Here is a 21,351-nt window from a genome sequence, read left to right on the forward strand (position 1 = left end):
CGTCATGTAATATGGGTATTAATAGTTTTAATGTTTACAATTACTGTCACTTATCAATAAATAAGAGACGTAGGACAAGCAACTGCTGATATTAGAGCAGTCAATAGAAGACAGACCTTAGCTGTGATTAGAATTAGACTTCCTCTGGCAATCCAACTACATACCGTATGTCAAAATGAACCTTAAGATATGCAGTTATCAGGAACTGGATAAAACAACAGTCCATTGAAAACGTGTTTTACCCTAGGGATTATGGAGTGACACAAGGTATGAAAACCAAAACAATACACATAAGACCTGTATATTGTATACATGGAAAACAGAACTTTAAAATGTTACAGTCTGATGGATTTCCAGTCCATATTCTGTTTAATATATCGTATACAGTATACTATCTTATATAGTATTCATACATTCTTTAGAATGCTAGCTGGAGAGGCTTACCCTCAAGTTAACCTTGTAACAGTTCACACCTGTAGTTGCCAACAGGTTGGAACCTCTCCTGATTGGTCTTCCCAATAGCCGTACTGCACCCCTACAGTCTGTAATGAACGCTGCTGCTAGATTGATTTTCCTCTCTAGTCGTTTCTCTCACCCCTCTGCCAGTCCTTACATTGGCTTCCTGTATGCTATAGGAGTCAATTCAAGGTACTAACTCACACCTATAAAGCACTGAACAACTCTAGCCCCTCTTATATCTCCTCACAGATCCATAGGTATGTCCCTTCTCGGTCTCTCCGCTCTGCCCGTGACCACCTCCTGTCCGTTGTCCGCACTCGTACGGCCAACTCGCGCTTGCAGGACTTCTCGCGGGCGGCTCCCTTCCTATGGAATAGCCTGCCTACTGCCATCAGACTCTCCCCTAGTCTTGCATCTTTTGAGAAGTGCCTTAAAACCCATCTCTTTAGGAAAGCTTATGGCCTCCAAGACTAACCCCTACCTCACATACCTGTCTCTTGCCCTCTCCTAAAGGGCAGCCCACCTTATTTGATTGCAAATTCCTGTCCTAATGTGTTTTACACCCCACCTCCTATAGAATGTAAGCTCGATTGAGCAGGGTCCTCTTCAACCTATTGTTCCTGTAAGTTTATTTGTAATTGTCCTATTTATAGTTAAATCCCCTCTCATAATATTGTAAAGCGCTACGGAATCTGTTGGCGCTATATAAATGGCAATAATAATAATAATAAAATAACAGGTAACCCTTCAGCTGTTGCTAATGCTAGATCATCTATTTTGTTTTTCTTGGGAAGCATCATGGGAATTCTAGTTCCATAGTTGGAGAGCTAGCTATCTGTTGGCACTTTCCCAGGTGACAGATTGCATCATTAGAAGAAACAAAAAAAGTGATGTACCACATGGCTCCAGCTAACTATTATTATTAATTGTGCTGTCAGGTTAGAATAGCAAGAAAAAAAATGTATTCTTTTGTTTAAATATATCAGTTAAGTACCATGCTCTAACTTTGAAAATGAGCATTTCCCAGTGCCATGCAAAACTAACAAAATGCCCTGTTACCAAAGTCAGACTATGTGAGTCAGCTGCAGATTATGAAGCCCTGAGAATCTGTCCAGTCAATATTAGATTGTGGTAAAACCCACAGACTTTGGGTCAGTCCCAAACAGGGCCAAATTAAAATTTCAAGTGCCTGTACCTCCCTCCAAAACCCCCAGATCTTGCATTGCATTGCGATTTTGGAGGACATGCAATAGAGTACACCCCTCCCTTACAACATGTAGAAAGGTATAAAAATAAATGTATTCTTACACAGTTGGTGCCCTTTGAAGAAAGGTGCCTATAAGCATCCAGCTGCTCTTCTTGTTGTTAAAATACGTTCCTGTTCCAACAATAACGCAAAGTCTTGCCCCCAATTTAATTTAAAGTCCAGACTGCATTGTATGGCACCTGAATCCATTTTGATATCTACTACAAGAAAACATTGTAATTATCGTAGTGTTCTGGGTCAGTGTGCCTTCCACACATCCTGCCTGACCCAAACATCTTTAGCATGTTACTTAGTTCCCTTTATAGTCTCATAATTCCTTCCTCCTGAACAAAGTAAAAGGCATAACTATTGTTTTTGCCCTTCATTTAGAAAATCGGATGTGATGGGATCATTGGCTCAGCTGCTAAGGAAGATCGTTGTGGGGTCTGTAGCGGAGATGGCAAAACCTGTAAAGTTGTGAAAGGTGACTTTAACCATACAAAGGGAATGGGTGAGTATCCTCAACTGATGGCCTTCTAACTGGATGTTATCCATTAAAAAGAATGAAGATTTTATGTACCAGAGTTGTTGTAATTTCCTCCTTTTCAGGTTTCACTGAAGACTAAAACAATCACCGCATGGATTACTGTAACCCTCTCCTGATTGGTCTCCCCAAAAGCCGTACTGCCCCGCTACAGTCTGTAATGAATGCTGCAGCTAGACTGATTTTCCTATCCAGTCGGTCCTCTCACACCTCGCCCCTCTGCCAGTCCTTACATTGGCTCCCTGTATCCTATAGGAGTCAATTCAAAGTGCTAACCCATACATTTAAAGCACTGAACAATTCCAGCCCCTCTTATATCTCTTCACTGATCCAGAGGTATGCCCCTCCTCGTACCCTCCGCTCTGCCCGCGACCACCTCCTGACCGCTGCTCGCACCCGTACGGCCAACTCACGCTTGCAGGACTTCTCACGGGCGGCTCCTCTCCTATGGAATAACTTGCCTACTGCCATCAGACTCTCCCCTAGTCTTCAATCATTTAAGAAGGGCCTTAAATCCCATCTCTTCAGGAAAGCGTATGGCCTCCCAGAGTAATCTCTCCCTTACATACCTGTCCCTATGGGATAGTGCTTTGCTCTCTCCTCCAGCTCTGCTTCACTCCTACTTGATATTTCCTATCCTAATGTTTCTAATACCCCACTTCCTATAGACTGTAAGCTCATTTGAGCAGGGTCCTCTTCAACCTATTATTCCTGTAAGTTTTCTTGTAATTGTCTTATTTATTGTTACATCCCCCCCCTCTCAATATATTGTAAAGCGCTACGGAATCTGTTGGCGCTATATAAATGGCAATAATAATAATAATAACCAGTAAACATGATAACAGGGTTTTTACACTTACAGCATATAATCACATACAGTTGCACATATTTTAAATTTTTTCATTATTATTATTATCGCCATTTATATATTTCTATAGTGTCCTTAGTCATGGCTTTTTATAAAAGTTATTAGATATACATGGTTAGCAGTAAAAGCAACACATTTTAGGATCAGGTGGACTAGGCTAGTTGCTTGACTTAATAACATTGATAAAATCATTAAAAGACCACTATAGTGCCAGGAAAACAAACTTGTTTTCCTGGCACTATAGTGCCCTGAGGGTGCCCCCACCCTCAGGGACCCCCTCCCGCTGGGCTGAAGAGGTTAAAACTCCTTCGGCCACTTACCTTTCTCCAGCGTCGGGCTCCCCCGGCGCTGGTGACCTCTCCTCTCCTTGCCGACGTCAGCGCTTTCCTATGGATGTCCAGCGTCTTCTCACTGTGATTTTCACGGTGAGAATCGCGGAAGCGCCTCTAGCGTCTGTCAGTGATCTGGGTGCCTATAGTAGTCCTTCTTCTGTCACATGTTGGCAAATGTGTGCCTGCAAATGGCAATTAGAAGCAGCGGTCACATGATGATCTGTGTACATCCATTGTGAATGTCAGTTGGATACAGCACCCGACACATTCTCCATTTTGGGCCCAAATCCCTCTGTCCTTCTTTTCTTAGAGCTCCTTATTGTATTATTTTTCTGAGTGTATAACAGAGCTCCACAGCAATAATACTCGCAGTAATGTGTCTTTCAGTAACAAATTGGGGAAAGTGATGGTAGGGGAAAGCCAGACCTGTACCTGTGCAGCATAATAGGAGCTAAAGCTACGTAAGCCCTGTTCACCTTTTAGTTTTGGTCTGTAGAGAACTGTTCTTGCCACCCTGGGCCTCCAGTGCTGTCAGACAAAATGATCAATTGTTGTCTAAAGAGACTGCAGGTCAGAGCTAGCCACTGGGACCGAGAGGGTAGATAGAGCAGTCTAGGCATGATATTTATCTTGATGCTGTAACGGATTGACGGGCACCCCGACTGGGTAGCTCCGTTGAAGGATGCTCCTAGCGCTTCCTGAGGGTTTCCAGCACTCCAGCAGACACCATAACCACCGTAGACTCCTTCAGAGCGAAGCAGGAACAAGCTCTTACAAGAGCTTAGGAGTGATTATAGCAAGGGAATATGCAGAGCATAGCAATCCCTTGTAGCAGATTCCCCCAATAAGAGATGGCACTCCAAATGGAGGGTGAAGTAGAACTGAGCTTTTAATCAAACACTCTGCTTTTATGCCCATTTTACAAACATAGTACCGCCCACAGGGTTTTGAAGAACAAACCAATGAATACATTACAACACAACTAAACACCCCCATTCATAACAGCAGAAATCCTCCCCTCTGCCTGTGATACAATTACTGAACACAATGGGCTAACGTAATTATCACAGGCAGGAAAATACAGTTTTACACAATATTCATAACTTTAAAAGTATACATCACATTCACATACACACTTACATTTTCAGATTCAGCATACTCCAAATACACACATATCCAAGAATCAGACAATTCCTTCCATTGGTTTAAAAGTTAGGTCGAAGTCCTTTGTGACCACTGAAGCATGGCTTTTCAGCCAAAACCAGTTCCACAGAGTCCTCTATCCTGGAGATAATTGGCTTAACTGGGTGTGGTAAGCCAACTATCTCCAGGTACATAAAATGTCTCTATTCACAACAACAGCAAAAATACACAAAAATACATAATTCCTATCATACTGAACAGAACCCCCACATTCAATATATCCAAACAGCGCTCAGATCCCACAAACACAGTCAAATCGCCATGGGGTTTAAGTCTAGCATGGGCTGATGAGAGGGTCCATAGTCATGAGGCAGGAGGCTGGCAATCAGGCTTCTCCATAACCCAGTGGCGAGGTTAGTTTCGCCACAGATGCTGTTCACACTGCACACCCAGGAGAGGGCATACTTGTTCCAGTATTTATGTCTCTTTTTGGACATCATAGATTGGGGGATAGTTAGCGATATAAAGGCCAGGCCAAGGCTGTTATTTTAATGCCCAGACAGGGAATATATGAGGAGGTAAACAGCAGATGGAAGGACTGCTACAACTGTTTACACACGTCCTGTGGGATGTGTATTGAGAGGGCAATAGATTAGTCTATATTCACCTTATATCCTGCATGGGCCGAAAAATTAGCAGCGCTGAGAATAGTTGAGATGGAAGAGGCTGGTTGTGTGATGGAGAATATAAGGTCGTCTGCATAAGCAGAGACCATGTACTCCTTGCCCATGACCGAACAGCCTCTGATACCCTCTGCCTGATGGATGTGAGAAAGGAGGTGTTTATTAGATAAAGCAAACAGGAGAGGGGACAAAAGGCGCCCCTGCCTTGTGCCATTAACAAAGGAAAGGGTGAGGGGGACGTACTTGAAATAAGAATTTGAGACCTAGGTGAGTGGTACAAAGCTGCTACCGCCAAAATAAAAGTGGAGTGGAAGTAAAGGTGCTCCAGTAGTGTAAAGAAAAAGTTCCATTAAATTCAGTCAAATGCCTTCTCTGTATCCAGAGAGAGGAACAGAAAATGTGTTTTAGAGGTCCACTCATGCCAGCCCAAATCTATATTACATTCGGTGTTCTTGTACACCTGTCTATCATGGATGAACCCCACCTGGTCTGGATGAATCAAGGATTGCAGCGCTGAGTTAAGAGGGACAAACATTTAGCAAATATTTTAGCATCAGTATTGATGAGGGATATTTATCTGTAGCTACTGGGAGAGTCAGGGGGTTTGCCTGACTGGTTGATTAGAATGATATTGATCATCTGGAAATAAGCCATCCTCCCACATGGATTGTAACAAGACCAGAAGCTAGGTAATTTGTTCCTGTTAAAAGGTTTTGTAGTTATAGCCATCATAAAGTCATCTGGGCCAGGGGCAATATGAAACCCCTGTATGTCTTTGTGGAAGACCCCTTGCAAGTTATGCATAAAAGCCGTGTGTCGCATAATAAAAGTTGTTGTACTCCCAGAGCTGTGTCTCGTCCAGTTACGGGGGGGGGGGGGGGGGGAATGGAGGACTGCTTGTTGTAAGCATTCCTGAGTGGCTGAAGGAAGGTATTAGCAGAGGTAACTAGTCGGGTTACCCGGGGTCTGCTACACCTGGAAAAGGAGGCAAATAGCCTGTCCTTACATCTCAAGTACGGGGCCCATCTTGGTGTCAGAGTGTAATCTGGTGGGAAGAGCAAAAGTCTCTGTCAGCACAGCCCAGAACTCTTTATCAAAGGATGTTGGGGCACATATACAAACTAGTGTGTATCCAACATAGGCAATTATATCTTTAATGTTCAGTGTCATTTTAATAGGGAATGTTGCAGAACAGTAATTGCAATGGATATGGTAATTGACATATGGGCACTGACCCTTGTTTTTTGTCAAACTCCTTTCAACCACTTTAAAACAAAAACACAGAAAAAACTGATTACTCCCCACTTCCTAAAGTAATGGTACCAACATTGTGTGATAACGCCATGCAGTGATGGCGCTAAAGTTTAGGGAAGTTTGGCTGCAAGAAGCCTCAGTGGATGTCTTTCTGGATATAATTATCTTAATATCTATGAAGATAAGTATCTTTATCTGTCCATTGCATGTTACCAGAGTTTCAGGTGATTCACTGATGTTCCATAGCTCTATAATTTGCAATCCCCTGGAGCTTGATAAGATGAGTTATATATCAGAGATGGAGAACAGTTCCTGACCAAAACTGTTGCATGCAAAACACACACTCGGCAAAACCATGTGAAAACAAACAGGAAATCATTCTTCAAGATTTTTAAATGTATTTTTTTTATTGTTGATTTTTTCTTTGCATATTGAGTTTGCGCCATCATATTATATAAGAATTCATCCAAGATTATATCAGCTTTAACCGATTCTGGAATGTATTACGTAATGGGGTATTGCAGGAGGTTTATAAAGCAAAAAAGCAGGTTCACCTTGTTGTTTTCAAGTTTCTTGCATATGATGTAACTACGCTGCCATCTAGACTACTCGATGCAGGGGTTGGTCAACAATATTGAAATTGTGAGTTTATTTGTATCCCTGATTGAATGTTTATATTTCATTGATGCACTGTGAATATCATGCAATATGCTATTTGAAAATAAAACATTATATTATGGGGCTAGATAAAGAGAAATCACCCTGAAAACTGTCTCTCAGCGTGTAGCGTTTTTCACCCAAAATAGTATAAAAAATAAACATCTTTAATGACCAATCGGAAGAAATATTTATGTATAAATTTACTTACTAAAATTGCAAGGGAATTTTATGTTGATAAATCAAATATTTGCAGTAGAAATGCTAACTTGCAGTTAAGTTCCTTCCTATCTTTACTTGCCACATGCCACGCGTATTTGCAGCTTTTTCTGTAGTGAGTAGCTCTGTTGGGGGTGCTTAAAATGTCCTCTGGAAGCCTCTGTTTGTTACAATAATGTGCAATGTCTGTTTGTGTCCCCCAGTTGACAGTAATCATTGTAAGAAGGTTTCCACTTGTGTCATGACAAAGCCAAAGACTGTTCCCAAGTGTTTCACATGTAAGATCAGTGTGAACCCTGTGTGGCTCCCCCTTGTGGCTTACTTGCCTATCCTTGGTGTTTGGTTTTATGTTTCCATGGAAATAATCTTATTCACAAGAGTGTCTCCGTTTTCTCAAAATCTTACGTGCCATTAACCCCTTCATTGCCCTGAACGATGGCCTAGCAATAGGACAGTGGTGCTTCCTGCCCTGGTTAACGAGCTGGCATAATTCCCGTCTAAGAGAAAGAATCAGACATACCAAGAGACTCAGCTCATGAGCACAGTACAAAATGGAGCTAAACTTTAATTCCCTGACAGAGGGGCCTCAAAAATTATTGCCAGACATCGGAGCTTCACATGGGGAATATGTAGGTCACAGAGTGTGCAGGATTTATTGAAAGGTGACAAAATATAAAATACAAACATGTGAGAAAGTTGTTGAAGATCCCATGAATATATGTGTGGGTAAATTAAATATTTGTATGGGGTCTGGATACATGCCAAAAGGAAAGATAAGGGAGTTTGCTGTCTAAAATAGAGACCCCTAGTAGAGTAATATTCTTATACGGTATATACATCTTTACATATTTTTATATCATTCCTGTCTGTTAAAAATTATCATATTTTGTCATTTTATATTGTTTTAATAAAGCTCATGTCCATCTAGCACAACTGGGCTTAGCATAAAGAAAACAATATATCCACTTTTTTCAATGGATATATTGCAAAGACAAGATGTTAGGTAAAGCAGTAAAACCTGTGAATTAGGGATTACTCTATAGTGTAGAATTTACAAATAACTTACAGCCTTTTGGACTGCATTGAAGGGGTTAATTCACACGTATACACACTCGCTTTTATGTGTATAAAAAGGTAGATTTATCAAAAGTTGTATATTTCCCTCCAGTTTAGTATAGCAAAAATATTGCTAAACATAATTTAAATAATAATATATATGTATTTTGGAAAAACTGGAGCTCCACTTTGATAAATGATCCTTGTGTGTGTTTTGCTTGAAGGGTTAATCTGTGTTCTGTGTGAGGGAATGAGGGGTTTGTGTTACGGTGTTTTGGTTTTCATCCCTCGTTTTTTTTGCATGCCTGGCCTCTCGTGGCAGTCCCAATGTGCCGCAGAGCTGGTTGTGTACGCAGTTTCTGTCAAATAATCCAGCCTTATGTCATCCTGAGCAAAAACCATGATTAGGTCTCTTGAAGCTCCCCCCCCTCCCGTGTCCCTGAGTTTTATATCACACAGTCCTCACTCCCTAGGGGCTAGCGTCCTGCTAGGCCATCTCTCAGAATGACAGATGATAATGTGTCAGAGTGACTGGCAGGGGAACAAGGTAAGCATAGGTCTGCCAAATGCAACATGCTTACAGTGTTTAAACTGAACGCCACTTACACGCTTGTTTATTAAGTCTTTGTGATATCATGTGTTTGTTCAAGCTGCCCCTGAATAAAACATTATTGGCACGAAAACCAACCTTCTAATGATTTTGGGCTTGCTCAGGTTGACATTAAGCTTCTTGAGTGTTTAGTGTCTCGGTGTGACTTCTTTTAAATGGGCGTGAGTCATAAGCGAGTATTTCCTTCTGCATGGTTGATCCAGTGGGCAGCTCTGTTCTTTTCTCATCTTTAATGGCTTTAGTTTCTGTTTGTAAATTAATCTGCTGAAGGTGGCGGTAATACAGTGATTGTATTGATTTATAATTTTGCGTGACCATCTCTTGCCTCACTTTACCAGTTTCCTTAAATGTTGTTCTGTTACAAGTGAGAATTTAGTAAACAGAGTGAGATTTCATATTTTGTCACCTCATTGGGAGTTGTATATGTTCACTTTAAAGGATGTTTCTCCTCTGTGGAAATTCCACCATCAAATAAAACATTGACATTCACCTATAACTTGAGATACCGATAGAATGCTCTAAAACATTATCCTGGCTCTGGACGGAAAGAGCTGCCTGCATCCAATGGGCTTAAAGACATGCTCTATTTTCCACCGGGCCACTAAGGATCACGATTCTCCCCTCCCTGTCCCACGGTAAGCCTCAGGGAGGAGAGAATAAACTTTAGTATATACCTCCAGTAGAGACTCTTATCACCCCGCTATACACCCCATAATCCCTATCCTCCCACTACAGCCCCTTTTACCATGATAGAGCACCTATAACCCCACTACAGACCCTGTAACTCACTACAACCACTCTCCACCTGACAATAGTCCCTATGCTCCCACTACAGCCCCTTTTCCCACTCTAGAGCCCCTGTAACCCACTATATACCATCAGCTTCTCCACGCAGGCTCGCTGCCTAGGTGTTCTCTTTGACTCCGACCTCTCCTTCAAGCCTCATGTAATCTATCGCCAAATCCTGTCATTTCCATCTCAAAAACATTGCGCACATCCGCCCCTACTTAACGCCAGATGCAACTAAGGTGTTGGTCCATTCCACTGTCCTTTCTCGCCTTGACTACTGTAATCCGCTTCTCAGTGGTCTTACGTGCTCCCAACTTGCGCCGTTACAGTCCATAATGAATGCGGCGGCGAGGCTCATCTTCCTGTCCACCCGCACCTCCCATGCCTCACCCTTCTGTCAGTCCCTACATTGGCTTCCTATAAAATATAGAGCTCAATTTAAAATTCTGGTTCTTACTTTCAAATCTCTACATAATGCTGCTCCCACTGATCTATCCTCCCTTATACACAAGTATGTCCCGTCTAGGCCCTTACGATCTGCTGAAGACTTACGTCTATTTTCTGTCCGTACTCCCACCTCTGATGCTCGCCTTCAAGATTTCTCGAGAGCTGCACCGTTCCTGTGGAACTCGCTTCCCTCCTCCGTTAGATGCTCACCCAGTCTCCACTCCTTCAAAAAATCGTTAAAAACCCACTTCTTCATAAAAGCGTATCAATGAAACTGTTAATAGCTCCCAACTGATTCCTCTTCTGCAACTGTCACTAGTCTAATACTATTCTTACCTTTTGTGTCATTTTACCCCTCTCCCTCTAGCATGTAAGCTCATTGAGCAGGGCCCTCAACCCCTCTGTTCCTGTGTGTCCAACTTGTCTGGTTACAACTACATGTCTGTTCGTCCACCCATTGTAAAGCGCTGCGGAATTTGACGGCGCTCTATAAATATCATAATAATAATAATAATAACCACTATCCAACTGACAATATTTCCTAGTCTCCCACTACATCCACAATTCCCCTCTAGAAGCCCTATCCTCCCCATTACCACTACCCTCTCCATTACCTCCCCATTATGACCCCTATCCTCTCATTACAGTCCCAAATATGCAACACAACAAGTAGCGACCTCCATCATCCAACCACCCACCTATTCACACTCACCATTCAATCATACCCCAAACTAGTTGTATAAATGCATCCAATCGAATGCTCCAAACTATGTGTGTGTATATACATATATATATAAAATATTTTTTCATGTGATGTTTCATTTTCTTTGTATTGTATATCAATGGTTTAACAACTGGTAACACAAATTCAGGCCAGGCAGCGCCAAGGCCCACATTGCAAATGAGTAGAAAAAATTTGAAGCATTGTTTCACCACCACCACATATTCTGTTCAATGACCGTAAAGCTTAAAACACTGGCTGGAAAGGAAATCACAATGGAGGTGCACAGTTGCAGGATAGAGCTAAACAATCCGTGGATAAATAAATAGTTTTCATTCTTCTTATTAAATTTTAAATACATCTACATATATTTTAATTTTTACTCCTCATGAAGACATATTTGTTAAAAATAGGGAATAAGTAAACGTAATATAAAAAATCCGGCAAAAGGACAATGCCCTTTAAATAGACAAGCACAGAGGTCATCTCCAATTACACACCACACCTGTTCCATCACACCATGACATTAATTTTACATTCCACACTGAGAATCTCCAGTATCCTTGAAAATCTCTTGTACCCTTTACACAATACTCTTTTATTCACACACTAAACGCAATCCTTTACACTCTACCTATTACATTTACACACTACTCTTGACATTGTATCTGTTACGTTTACACTCACTTCTTGTTTCCTTAGATAAGAAATGGACCATATTTGCCAATTTAGGAAGAAAAAACTAGGGGATTGCTGAGAATATTTGGCCTTACAATATGCTACACCCTTGTCAAATTTCCAGAATTTTGATAATGTGGACAATATACTGCCCTATTTCCATTTTAGTGAATAAACCTCAGATATGTGCGCTGATCACTTTCACATTAGCCAATCCAACTTTGGGTGACCATGATTGATGGTTAAGAGAGTGTATGTGTTTTGGGGGGATGTTTATTTCAAACTTGTAATTGCCACTACCATGAGCTCTAGTGATTATGATGCTCAGAGTGTCTATTCAACACATTGCAGTTGTATACTTACACAGATCCCTGTGATACAGCAGAGTACTCCCCTCCAGCCGGTCACTACATGTAGTGGACAACGTGTCTAACATGAAGTGCTCATGCTGCAGGTAGCCACGTCAGCAGTTACTGGAGGGGGATGAGGATGAGACACATGGAGAGGCAGGAGGTGGGGTGAATAAGACACATGGAGGGACGTGGGTGAATAAGACACATGGAAAGGAGGGGGGTGAATAAGACACCTGGATGGGGGTGAATAAGATACCAGGATGGGTGAATGTTGAATAAGACACCTGGGGGCGGGGGTGAATAAGACACCTGGGGGGCGGGAGTGAATTTGGCACCTGGAGGAGCTAGGGCTTGCGGCTAAGCAGCTTGCGGGAGGAATGTGACACATAGAGAGGGTGAGGTAGGAGAAATGAGACACATGGAAGGCTTGGTGGGAGGATTGAGACACATGTAGGGGCTGGGTTGGAATGAGACATGTAGGGCTGGGGTGGAATGAGACACAAGGAGGGGCTGGGGAGATGAGACATGGAGGATCTGGGGGGGAGGAATGAGACACATGGAGGGGCTGGCGGGAGGAATGAAACACATGGAGGGGCTAGCAGGAGTAATGAGACACATGGAGGGGCTGAGGGGGGGTCAGACATGGAGGATCTGGGGGGAGGAATGAGACACATGGAGGATCTGGGGAGGAGGAATAAGACACATGGAGGGGCTGGGGGAGGAATAAAACCCATGGAGGGGCTGGGGGGGGGGGGGGATGAGATTCATGGAGGGTCTGAGAGTAAGGAATGAGACACATGGAGGGGCTGGGGGGAGAATGTGACATATGGAGGAGCTTGGGGGTGAAATGAGACACATGGAGGGGTAGAAGGTGGAATGAGACACATGGAGGGGCTAGGGGTAGGAATGAGACACATGGAGGAGCTGAAGGGAGGAATGAAACACATAGAGTGATGTCAGGGGGAGGGGTCAGAGGGGGGGCAGACATGGAGGATCTGGGGGGGAGGAATGAGGCACATGGAGGATCTGGGGAGGATGAATGAGACACATGGAGGGGCTGGGGGAGGAATGAAACCCATGGAGGGGCTGCGGGGGGAATGAGATCCATGGAAGGGCTGGGAGTGAGTAATGAGACACATGGAGGGGCTGGGGGGAGAATGAGACACATGGAAGGGCTGGGAGGGAGGAATGAGACACGTGGAGGAACTGGGAGAGGAATGAGACAAGTGGCGGGGGTTGAGGGGTAGGAATTGGACACATGGAGGTACTGAGGGGAGGAATGTGACACATGGAGGGGCTTGGGGTAGGAATGAGACACATGGAGGGGCTGAGGGGAGGAATGAAACACATAGAGGGGCGGCAGGGGGGAAGGAGACACATGGAGGAGCTGTGGGGTAAATAAAACACATGGAGGGGCTGCTGGAGAGGAATGAGACACATGGAGGATCTGGGGAGGAGGACCCATGGAGGGGCTGGGGGGGATGAGATCCATGGAAGGGCTGGGAGTGAGGAATGAGACACATGGAGGGGCTGGGGGGAGAATGAGACACATGGAGGATCTGGGGAGGAGGAATGAGACACATGGAGGGGCTGTGGGAAGAATGAAACCCATGGAGGGGCTGGGGGGGATGAGATCCATGGAAGGGCTGGGAGAGGAATGAGACAAGTGGGGGGGTTGAGGGGTAGGAATTGGACACATGGAGGTGCTGAGGGGAGGAATGTGACACATGGAGGAGCTTGGGGGTGAAATGAGACACATGGAGGGGTAGGAGGTGGAATGAGACACATGGAGGGGCTAGGGGTAGGAATGAGACACATGGAGGGGCTGACGGGAGGAATGAAACACATAGAGGGGTGGCAGGGGGGAAGGAGACACATGGAGGAGCTGTGGGGTAAATAAAACACATGGAGGGGCTGCTGGAGGGGAATGAGACACATGAAAGTGCTGATGGGGAGGAATGAGACACATGGAGGGGCTGCTGGTGGGGCTGAGGGGGGAGGAATGAGACACATGCAGGGGCTGGGAGGGAGGAATGAGACACATGGATGGGATGGGGGAGGAATGAGACACATGGAGGGGCTGGGGAGGAAGGAGACATATAATGGTGCAGAGGGGAAGGAATGAGACACATGGAGGGGCTGCTTGGGGGGAATGGGACACATGGAGGGGCTGCTGGTAGGAAATGAGACACATTGGGGGAAGGGGCAGTGTAATTTTCGCACTGGGGCCCCATGGTTTCTAGTTACACCACTGTCTGTTTAATATAATGTGCTAGTTCCAGTACACACTGCACTTTTTCCTGTTCCACCTTACACACTTGTGAGTCTATTCCAGTTTATACTTTTCTTCCCAGGTTATATTGAAGCTGTGGTGATCCCCGCTGGTGCTAGAAGAATTCGTGTAGTGGAGGATAAACCTGCACACAGCTTTCTGGGTAAATATTACTTGTTTGTTGCCAAGCACTGTGTAATAAATGTATAAAACATATTTACTACACATCATACTTACTAGGTTTTAAATGGGTTTGTTTTCCTGGCACTGTCGAATCCTGTAGTGCCCCCCTCCCCCCAGCCTCTTCAGTCACTTACCTGAACCCAGCACCGATGTTCCTCGTTGCTGGTTCAGGCTCTACCCACGCTCTTCCAATGCCGACTTCTACCGGCAGGGAAGACCTAATGCGCATGCGCAACAATGGCCACGATCGCATTAGGATCTCCCATAGGAAAGCATTATTCAATGCTTTCCTATGGGGATTCCGGCGACGCTGGAGGTTCACCAAAAGTCGTTTAAGAACCCGGAAGTCCCTCAAGTGGCTGTCTTTTTTAAGCAATGACAAATTGCCATACCTGAAAAACAGACAATGTTTAGATGTTGTTCAAAAACACGCTTCTGGTTGCTGTCAAACAGGCAACTACTAGAGCTGCTTCCTTCTTAAGATCTTTCATTTTCAAAGATCTTCATATTTGGCATCATCATACACAGCATGGTGATGCAAAATGGAGCTAATAGAGAAGCATAGATTCTCTACGAGAAGCATCTGATTGGTGGATCATGATGATTGCCGCTCACCTACTCACTCTATGAGAAACATTAAATTGGACAGATATCATCAATTTTCATGATATCACAGTGGGCCCTGCTGCAAAGAGACTTTCCTTTAAGGCACCCTGTAAGTTGGATGGGGGTGCGGGGAACTACCGTTGAGTTGGGCTGCACTCGGTTGTTTTTTTGCTGTATGAACAATAAGGATGTGGTTTTATTAGAGTCCATACAGATGTTCAAACTGCAACTAGATGCATACTTGCAAAAACAGAATATTCAAGGATATCATTTTTCAATGTAGGGTAATAGCGTCTTGATCCAAGGATAAATCTGACTGCCATTCTGGGGTCAAGAAGGAATTTCTTTTCCTAGTTTGATGCAAAATTGGAAGTGCTTCACACTGGAGTTTTTTGCCTTCTTTTGGATCAACAGCAAAAAACAAATGTGAGGAAGGCTGAACTTGATGGACGCAAGTCTCTTTTCAGCTATGTAACTATGTAACTCTTTGCGACAGTGCAGGAAGGATGTGATCGTATGTCACTTCCTCCCAGTATTCTACGGCAGGTACAGGAGGAAATAGGGAGCGAGTATCATTGACCCCAGTGAAGGCACCCTCCTGCATCAAAATAGTAACAAAATCGACATGTTATTAAAATTAGATTTTAGAGAAAAAAAATATTTCATTTTAGTGGTCTTTTATTGAGTAGAAAAACGAAAACTGAACAAAAATAACTAGCGTTTACATCTTTGTATCGGTGAGTATATGTGTGGGAATCTGGAGTGTTTGTGTCTGGATCTGGAACATCTCGTTCCATAAAATGAATGAATTTTGTGAATTTTGGTCACAATGCCAAAACAAATTCTATGCAGAAAAATGTATTGGAAACACGGCATTAGAGTTTTCTTTTAAAGCTATATGGAGGATAATACACCTGAAGACCAACTAAAGAGTGTTGGAATTTGCTGAAGATAACCAACCATAAGTGGTCAGGTTGCCCATCCATGTCTCACCATCTCTTTTTTTTTTCCTTGCCCTTTTCCCCCTAAATTATACAATTTGAATTAGAATTCAATACAGTTCAGAGATAAGTAAATAATCCACTATGGGAACAATAATTGCTCAGAGTAGCCCTGTAAAATGCATATTTCATATGGAGCCCTGTTGGGCCAGAAAATGTGAACTTAAATCTAACGGGACTGATTTGAATTTAGCTATCCTAGCACTTTGTCACGGAATCCATTTTTTAGACGACCCATTAACCAAGGCTTACTGAAGCAGGAAGCAGGAAACAAGGAACAAGGAAAGATGTTTTGTTTTATTATACACTTACTGTCATTTGAAAGTAATACATTTAGTGAAAGGAAAGTGCTAGGAATACAAATTAATTGCTAAGGTTTCCAGCAATGTAGGTAAAGATGAACAGTCAAGAAAAATGCCTGCAGAGGCGTATTGCTATCCAGAATTTTAAAAAAATCAGGAATGCTGTATTGTCCAAGGTTTTATCGGGGTAAGGGAAAGGGCAAACCGGGTGGGCTGATTGTTTCTTATCTTAAGTGTTTTAATGTAATAAGCAGCTGCATTGAGCTCTTCATTCTGAGTCATTTATACGGAATTGGAAAAGCCATTCCTATTTTGGGGGGGCTCAGTCCCATTCTCTCATCTGCCAACTTCACCTTGGACAGAGATTGTGTGTTGTGTTTTCATTTTGAGCCTATATAGTCTGATGAACAGGAAGGATCTTGGAGGTGGTGCATGTGAAATCACATTCTCGCATCTAAAAGCAGGTCCAAGATCTTACAGTCAGGGCCTTTCGGTGTTCAGCAGTAGGGAAATAGAAGCTCAAGTCTTCATATATCCCCTTCTACCAAGGCACGAGAAATGTGTGTGGGCACAAACAATGCTCAACTCACTGACTTTTTAAACCTGCAACAGCCAAAGAAAATACAATGTTTGCTAAGGAACAAGTGAGGGATATTAGGAGGTAATTTGATGCTTGTAGCCATCCCAGTTTTTGGATGCTTGCTGAAGCACATGGGCTCAAGGTAGTTGAAAAAGAAGAGAACTTGGCAGGGGAAAGGGTGGAAAAACTGCAAAATGAGAAAAGAGAATGTGAGAATTTGAAAGGAGCACTGAGGAGAGAGAGGGGATTATAGAGAACAGGGAACATGCGCACAATAACCTAAAGTTATGAGGAGCACAGTACTTTATTGTCATTGCATGGAAAATATGTCCAGTAGGCCCTAGACAGGAAACAATGGGGTGTGCGCAACTGTAAGAAGTTTAAGAAATGGTTTGGAGGGGTACTGATATGCATTGTGTGTTTAACTCTCTCAGCACTTAAAGATTCCATCAAGAAATCCATTAACAGTGACTGGAAAATTGAACTCCCGGGGGAATTTCAGATTGCAGGAACAACTATACGCTATGTGCGCAGGGGGCTGTGGGAGAAGATCTCTGCAAAGGGACCAACGAAGACCCCTCTGCACCTAATGGTAAAGTCCTTGGTTTAGTTATGGGAATACTGCTTGTAAGGGTTGTTCATAAAATACTAACATGCTCATATTAACACACTTTAGCAAGAATGCTGCTGTGGAGTTTACAACACACAGATGTGATTGTCTTTGGATGTAGGGCTATGGGCCGGGCATAGGCAACCTTCGGTACTCCAGATGTTTTGGACTACACCTCCCATGATGCTTTGACAGCATTATGGGTGTAAGAGCATTATGGGGGATGTAGTCCACAACATCTGGAGTGCCGAAGGTTGCCTATCCTTGGCTAGGCACTATGAAGAGAAAACGAAGCCTGTTTTTCTCCTTCTGCAATAAATGTTATTTTTGTGATCTAATATATTTAGTTCAGCAGACAAAATCTGTTCTGCGCTTCTGCTTCTATCACTGCCTTAGAACTATGATAACCAGGTTTGAATCCCTGCCAGACCACCTCACCAGTAAGTTTCCTTGGGCAAGACAAGTAATATACATACGCCTATCTCAAATCCTCATAGTTTGTAAGCTTGTTAGAGCAGGGCCTTCTTCATATCCTCTTACTATAATTGTAAAGCGTGGCGGAATATGTTGGTGCCACATAAATGCAAATAATAATAGCAGTAGTATTGTTCTTCGGTACAAGAGAAAGATCAGATGTGAGAGGTACCAACATTCGTATATATTGGCCTTGATTTTGAATTCTGTTGGCAAAAAAACAGTTGATATTTATTGACAGTTCCCCCACCCCCACCATATTTAAAAATTTCAACTGAATTTAATGCCCGCCGAAATTCAAGCATCCAAACCCAATAATCCCTGGGCAAGGGTGGGGAAGGACTGGTGGTAGTCTGGCTATCCCCCACAGGCGATGGCATGTGGGGACATATGCCGGTCTGCTCACAGTGCTGCATGATCATTGTTTAGTATACATGCCCCACTCGTGAAATGGTGGGTGAGGGCATAAGGAATATTTAAAACCTCCCAAATACTAATATGGGAGTCATATTGACCCCCATAGGTTTTTTTTTTTGTCTTTATTTATTAAAAAAATAATAATAATTACTAAAGCTGAGATTTCCAATGTAAAATATACGTATCAGTTTCGATATTTGAAATAATATTTATCAACTCCAAATAAGCCTTTAAAGGGACACTCCACTGCCCAAATACAAAAAATACAAGTAAAAATCAGTATTTTGTAGATATAACCCCAATGAAAAACTATGCCTTTTTAAAATGGGGGTATTTCGAAACACAGCTTGCAAAAGCAACAGATCTCTGTCCGCAAGCCTCTGTCCTCAATGCAGCTCAATGAGAAGTCTTTAGAAGGCAGTTTCTTCAGGGCAATAGCTACCTCTTGAATTTAGCTCCATTGACCTAAATTCCCCAAAAATAACAGGATTGATTGACAACTTGGGGGGTGTAACAAGGCTAATTTATAAAATTGCCGATTTCTGTTAAAATCTGCAGGTTTTGCAACATACAAATTGGGACAGATTCTTTACACACAAAGCACAAGCTGAAGTGCTTTAGGTGTTTTTAGTAATGTAATCAATCCGAATCGTTTATTAAAGGGACATTGTAGGCCCCCAGACCACTTCAGCTAATTGAAATAGTCTGGGTGCTGTGACCCTTTTGCACTTAGTGCGGCAATGTTAAACATTGCCGTTCCAAAGAACTGCAGGGTTTACATTGCAGCTCTAAGTCTGCCCTCTGTGGCTATCTAACAGACCGCCACTAGAGGGCTTCTGGAATCCAAACAGACTTTTGGTCCGTTATCTGACGCTGGACGTCCTCAGATTTTTCCCATAGGTAAGCATTGAATAATGCTTTCCTATGGGGAGGTCTATAGCGCGCGAGGCCATTGCCGTGCATGCGCATTAGGTCGCCCGCACCGGCTGACATTGGCGGGGGAGGATCGTGGGCGGAGCCTGCTCTAGCTCTGAGGGACATCTGCGCTGGATTCAGGGGTTTTAACGCATTCAGCCCCCCCTTAACCTATCAGGAGCCAATATACTGTCAATAAATGTGATCGTCTCTAATTTAATCAAGGCCATAATGAGACCCACAACTCCAGGTATGCTAACTTAGTCTTCAGAGTTCACTGAACTAGACAAGCCTAAATATTACTCACGACTGCAAGTCTGGACGGTGCATGGCACACTTACCATGGGTGAAATTCGACTTGCCAACACTGAATTTTTACTCGCTGATGGCTAGTAGTTAGTAGACATTTTGAGCCCTACTGTAGAATGTTATACTACTTTTTCAGTTTTACTGAAGCTGAAACTGCATTTCTCTAGTAACATCTGTATTGTGCCTCAAACCATGCTATTTATTAATTTAATTCGGGAGGCAAACCATCATTTACAGATACATTCCAAATTCTTCCTAGCTTTTCATTGTGCTTGGAAAAAATGATTGATTCTACCATTTGCTATGTGACTCCAGGGACCAACTAGGATGATGGGTGATGTGTCTAAGCATCAGCTGTGACCCACCAACAGACAATTCCTGATCAGCAATTTATACCTCACAGGGATTATGCATCTCGTGTCCAGTTTAATGCATACAATAGTATTGTTTTAATTTTATAGTAGTAACATTTCCAGTAGGAGAAAGAGGGGTTAGATTCATCTGACAACCATCAGAGCCAGATAACTGACACTATAAAGGAGTTCACATAGGAAATGGTATGGCTGCAATTTTTTTTTATCAAATGGGGAATTAAAAGAGTAGAGTATGAATAGAGAGCTATTTTTTATACAATGCCAAAAGAGACACAGCAATTTGAAAGAGCCTGATGATCTGGAGAAGCCATTGTTATCTCTGTCAGAAAACAATTATACAGTAACACGGGGACAATGGATTAGAAGAGCTACTAGTACGATACTAAACTGCCTGCAACAGAGTGTCAGACAATGTGTCTGTACCGATTAGTAACACCGACTGCTAATGGACAATCTTATTCACAGCATAATGAAATTATATTGAACTAAATACACTGATAAAACAGGTTTGATGCCCACAAATGTTATCAGTAGCCCTCTAGTATCAGTGGAAACTACCCAATATAAGAAGTAACTCTAAATTAATACGTGGATAGTTATTAAACTTGGCATTCGTACTAAAACAGTGAATTTAAAGGATTAGGATATATGTCACAGTGCTGTAGAATGGCCAGAAAGATCTATATAATTATGTAAAATGAAACCTCTATAGATACAGTATGAGACCTGTCAGGTATACAGTGGGACCTCGGTTTACGAATTTAATGCGTTCTCCGGGATGTTTCGTATTACGAAAAATTCGTAAACCGAAACACGGTTTCCCATAGGAATGCATTGAAAACCAATTAATTCGTTCCGGAGGTGAGAAAAAAGTCAAATAAAGTATTTCATCTGTTCAAAACTCTTTATAAAGTGCACTTTAACCCCTTAAGGACACATGACATGTGTGACATGTCAAGATTCCCTTTTATTCCAGAAGTTTGGTCCTTAAGGGGTTAAAGGCATAAATACTGTACAGGGACATGATTAATCAAACAATAACATTTCAAACATCCAACTTTGTTTTAAAACATCACACATCAACACACAGTAAAAGGCATGCAAACAACTAAGCTCAGCTCCCTACCTTTCCACTTCTTGAGATGCACCAAAAAGGCTCCAAAACCTGCTGCAAATGGCTCCAAAAGGCTCCACAACTTGCTGCAAAGTGCTCAAAAAGGCTCCACAATTTGCTGCAAATGGCTCAAAA

At 42.7% G+C, this 21,351-nt stretch overlaps 1 protein-coding gene across 1 annotated transcript in view; it reads left to right on the forward strand.

The window, feature by feature from the left end:
- ADAMTS17 (ADAM metallopeptidase with thrombospondin type 1 motif 17) overlaps window positions 1–21,351 on the forward strand; it is a 294,708-nt gene that overhangs the window by 190,706 nt on the left and 82,651 nt on the right. Inside the window, exons 15-17 of the mRNA XM_063448834.1 lie at window positions 2,096–2,216; window positions 14,414–14,494; window positions 17,438–17,595. Coding sequence (XP_063304904.1) covers window positions 2,096–2,216; window positions 14,414–14,494; window positions 17,438–17,595 — 360 coding nt within the window. The remainder of the gene's footprint in view (window positions 1–2,095; window positions 2,217–14,413; window positions 14,495–17,437; window positions 17,596–21,351) is intronic.

Source organism: Pelobates fuscus, chromosome 3, assembly GCF_036172605.1.
Source record: "Pelobates fuscus isolate aPelFus1 chromosome 3, aPelFus1.pri, whole genome shotgun sequence".
NCBI lineage: Eukaryota > Metazoa > Chordata > Amphibia > Anura > Pelobatidae > Pelobates > Pelobates fuscus.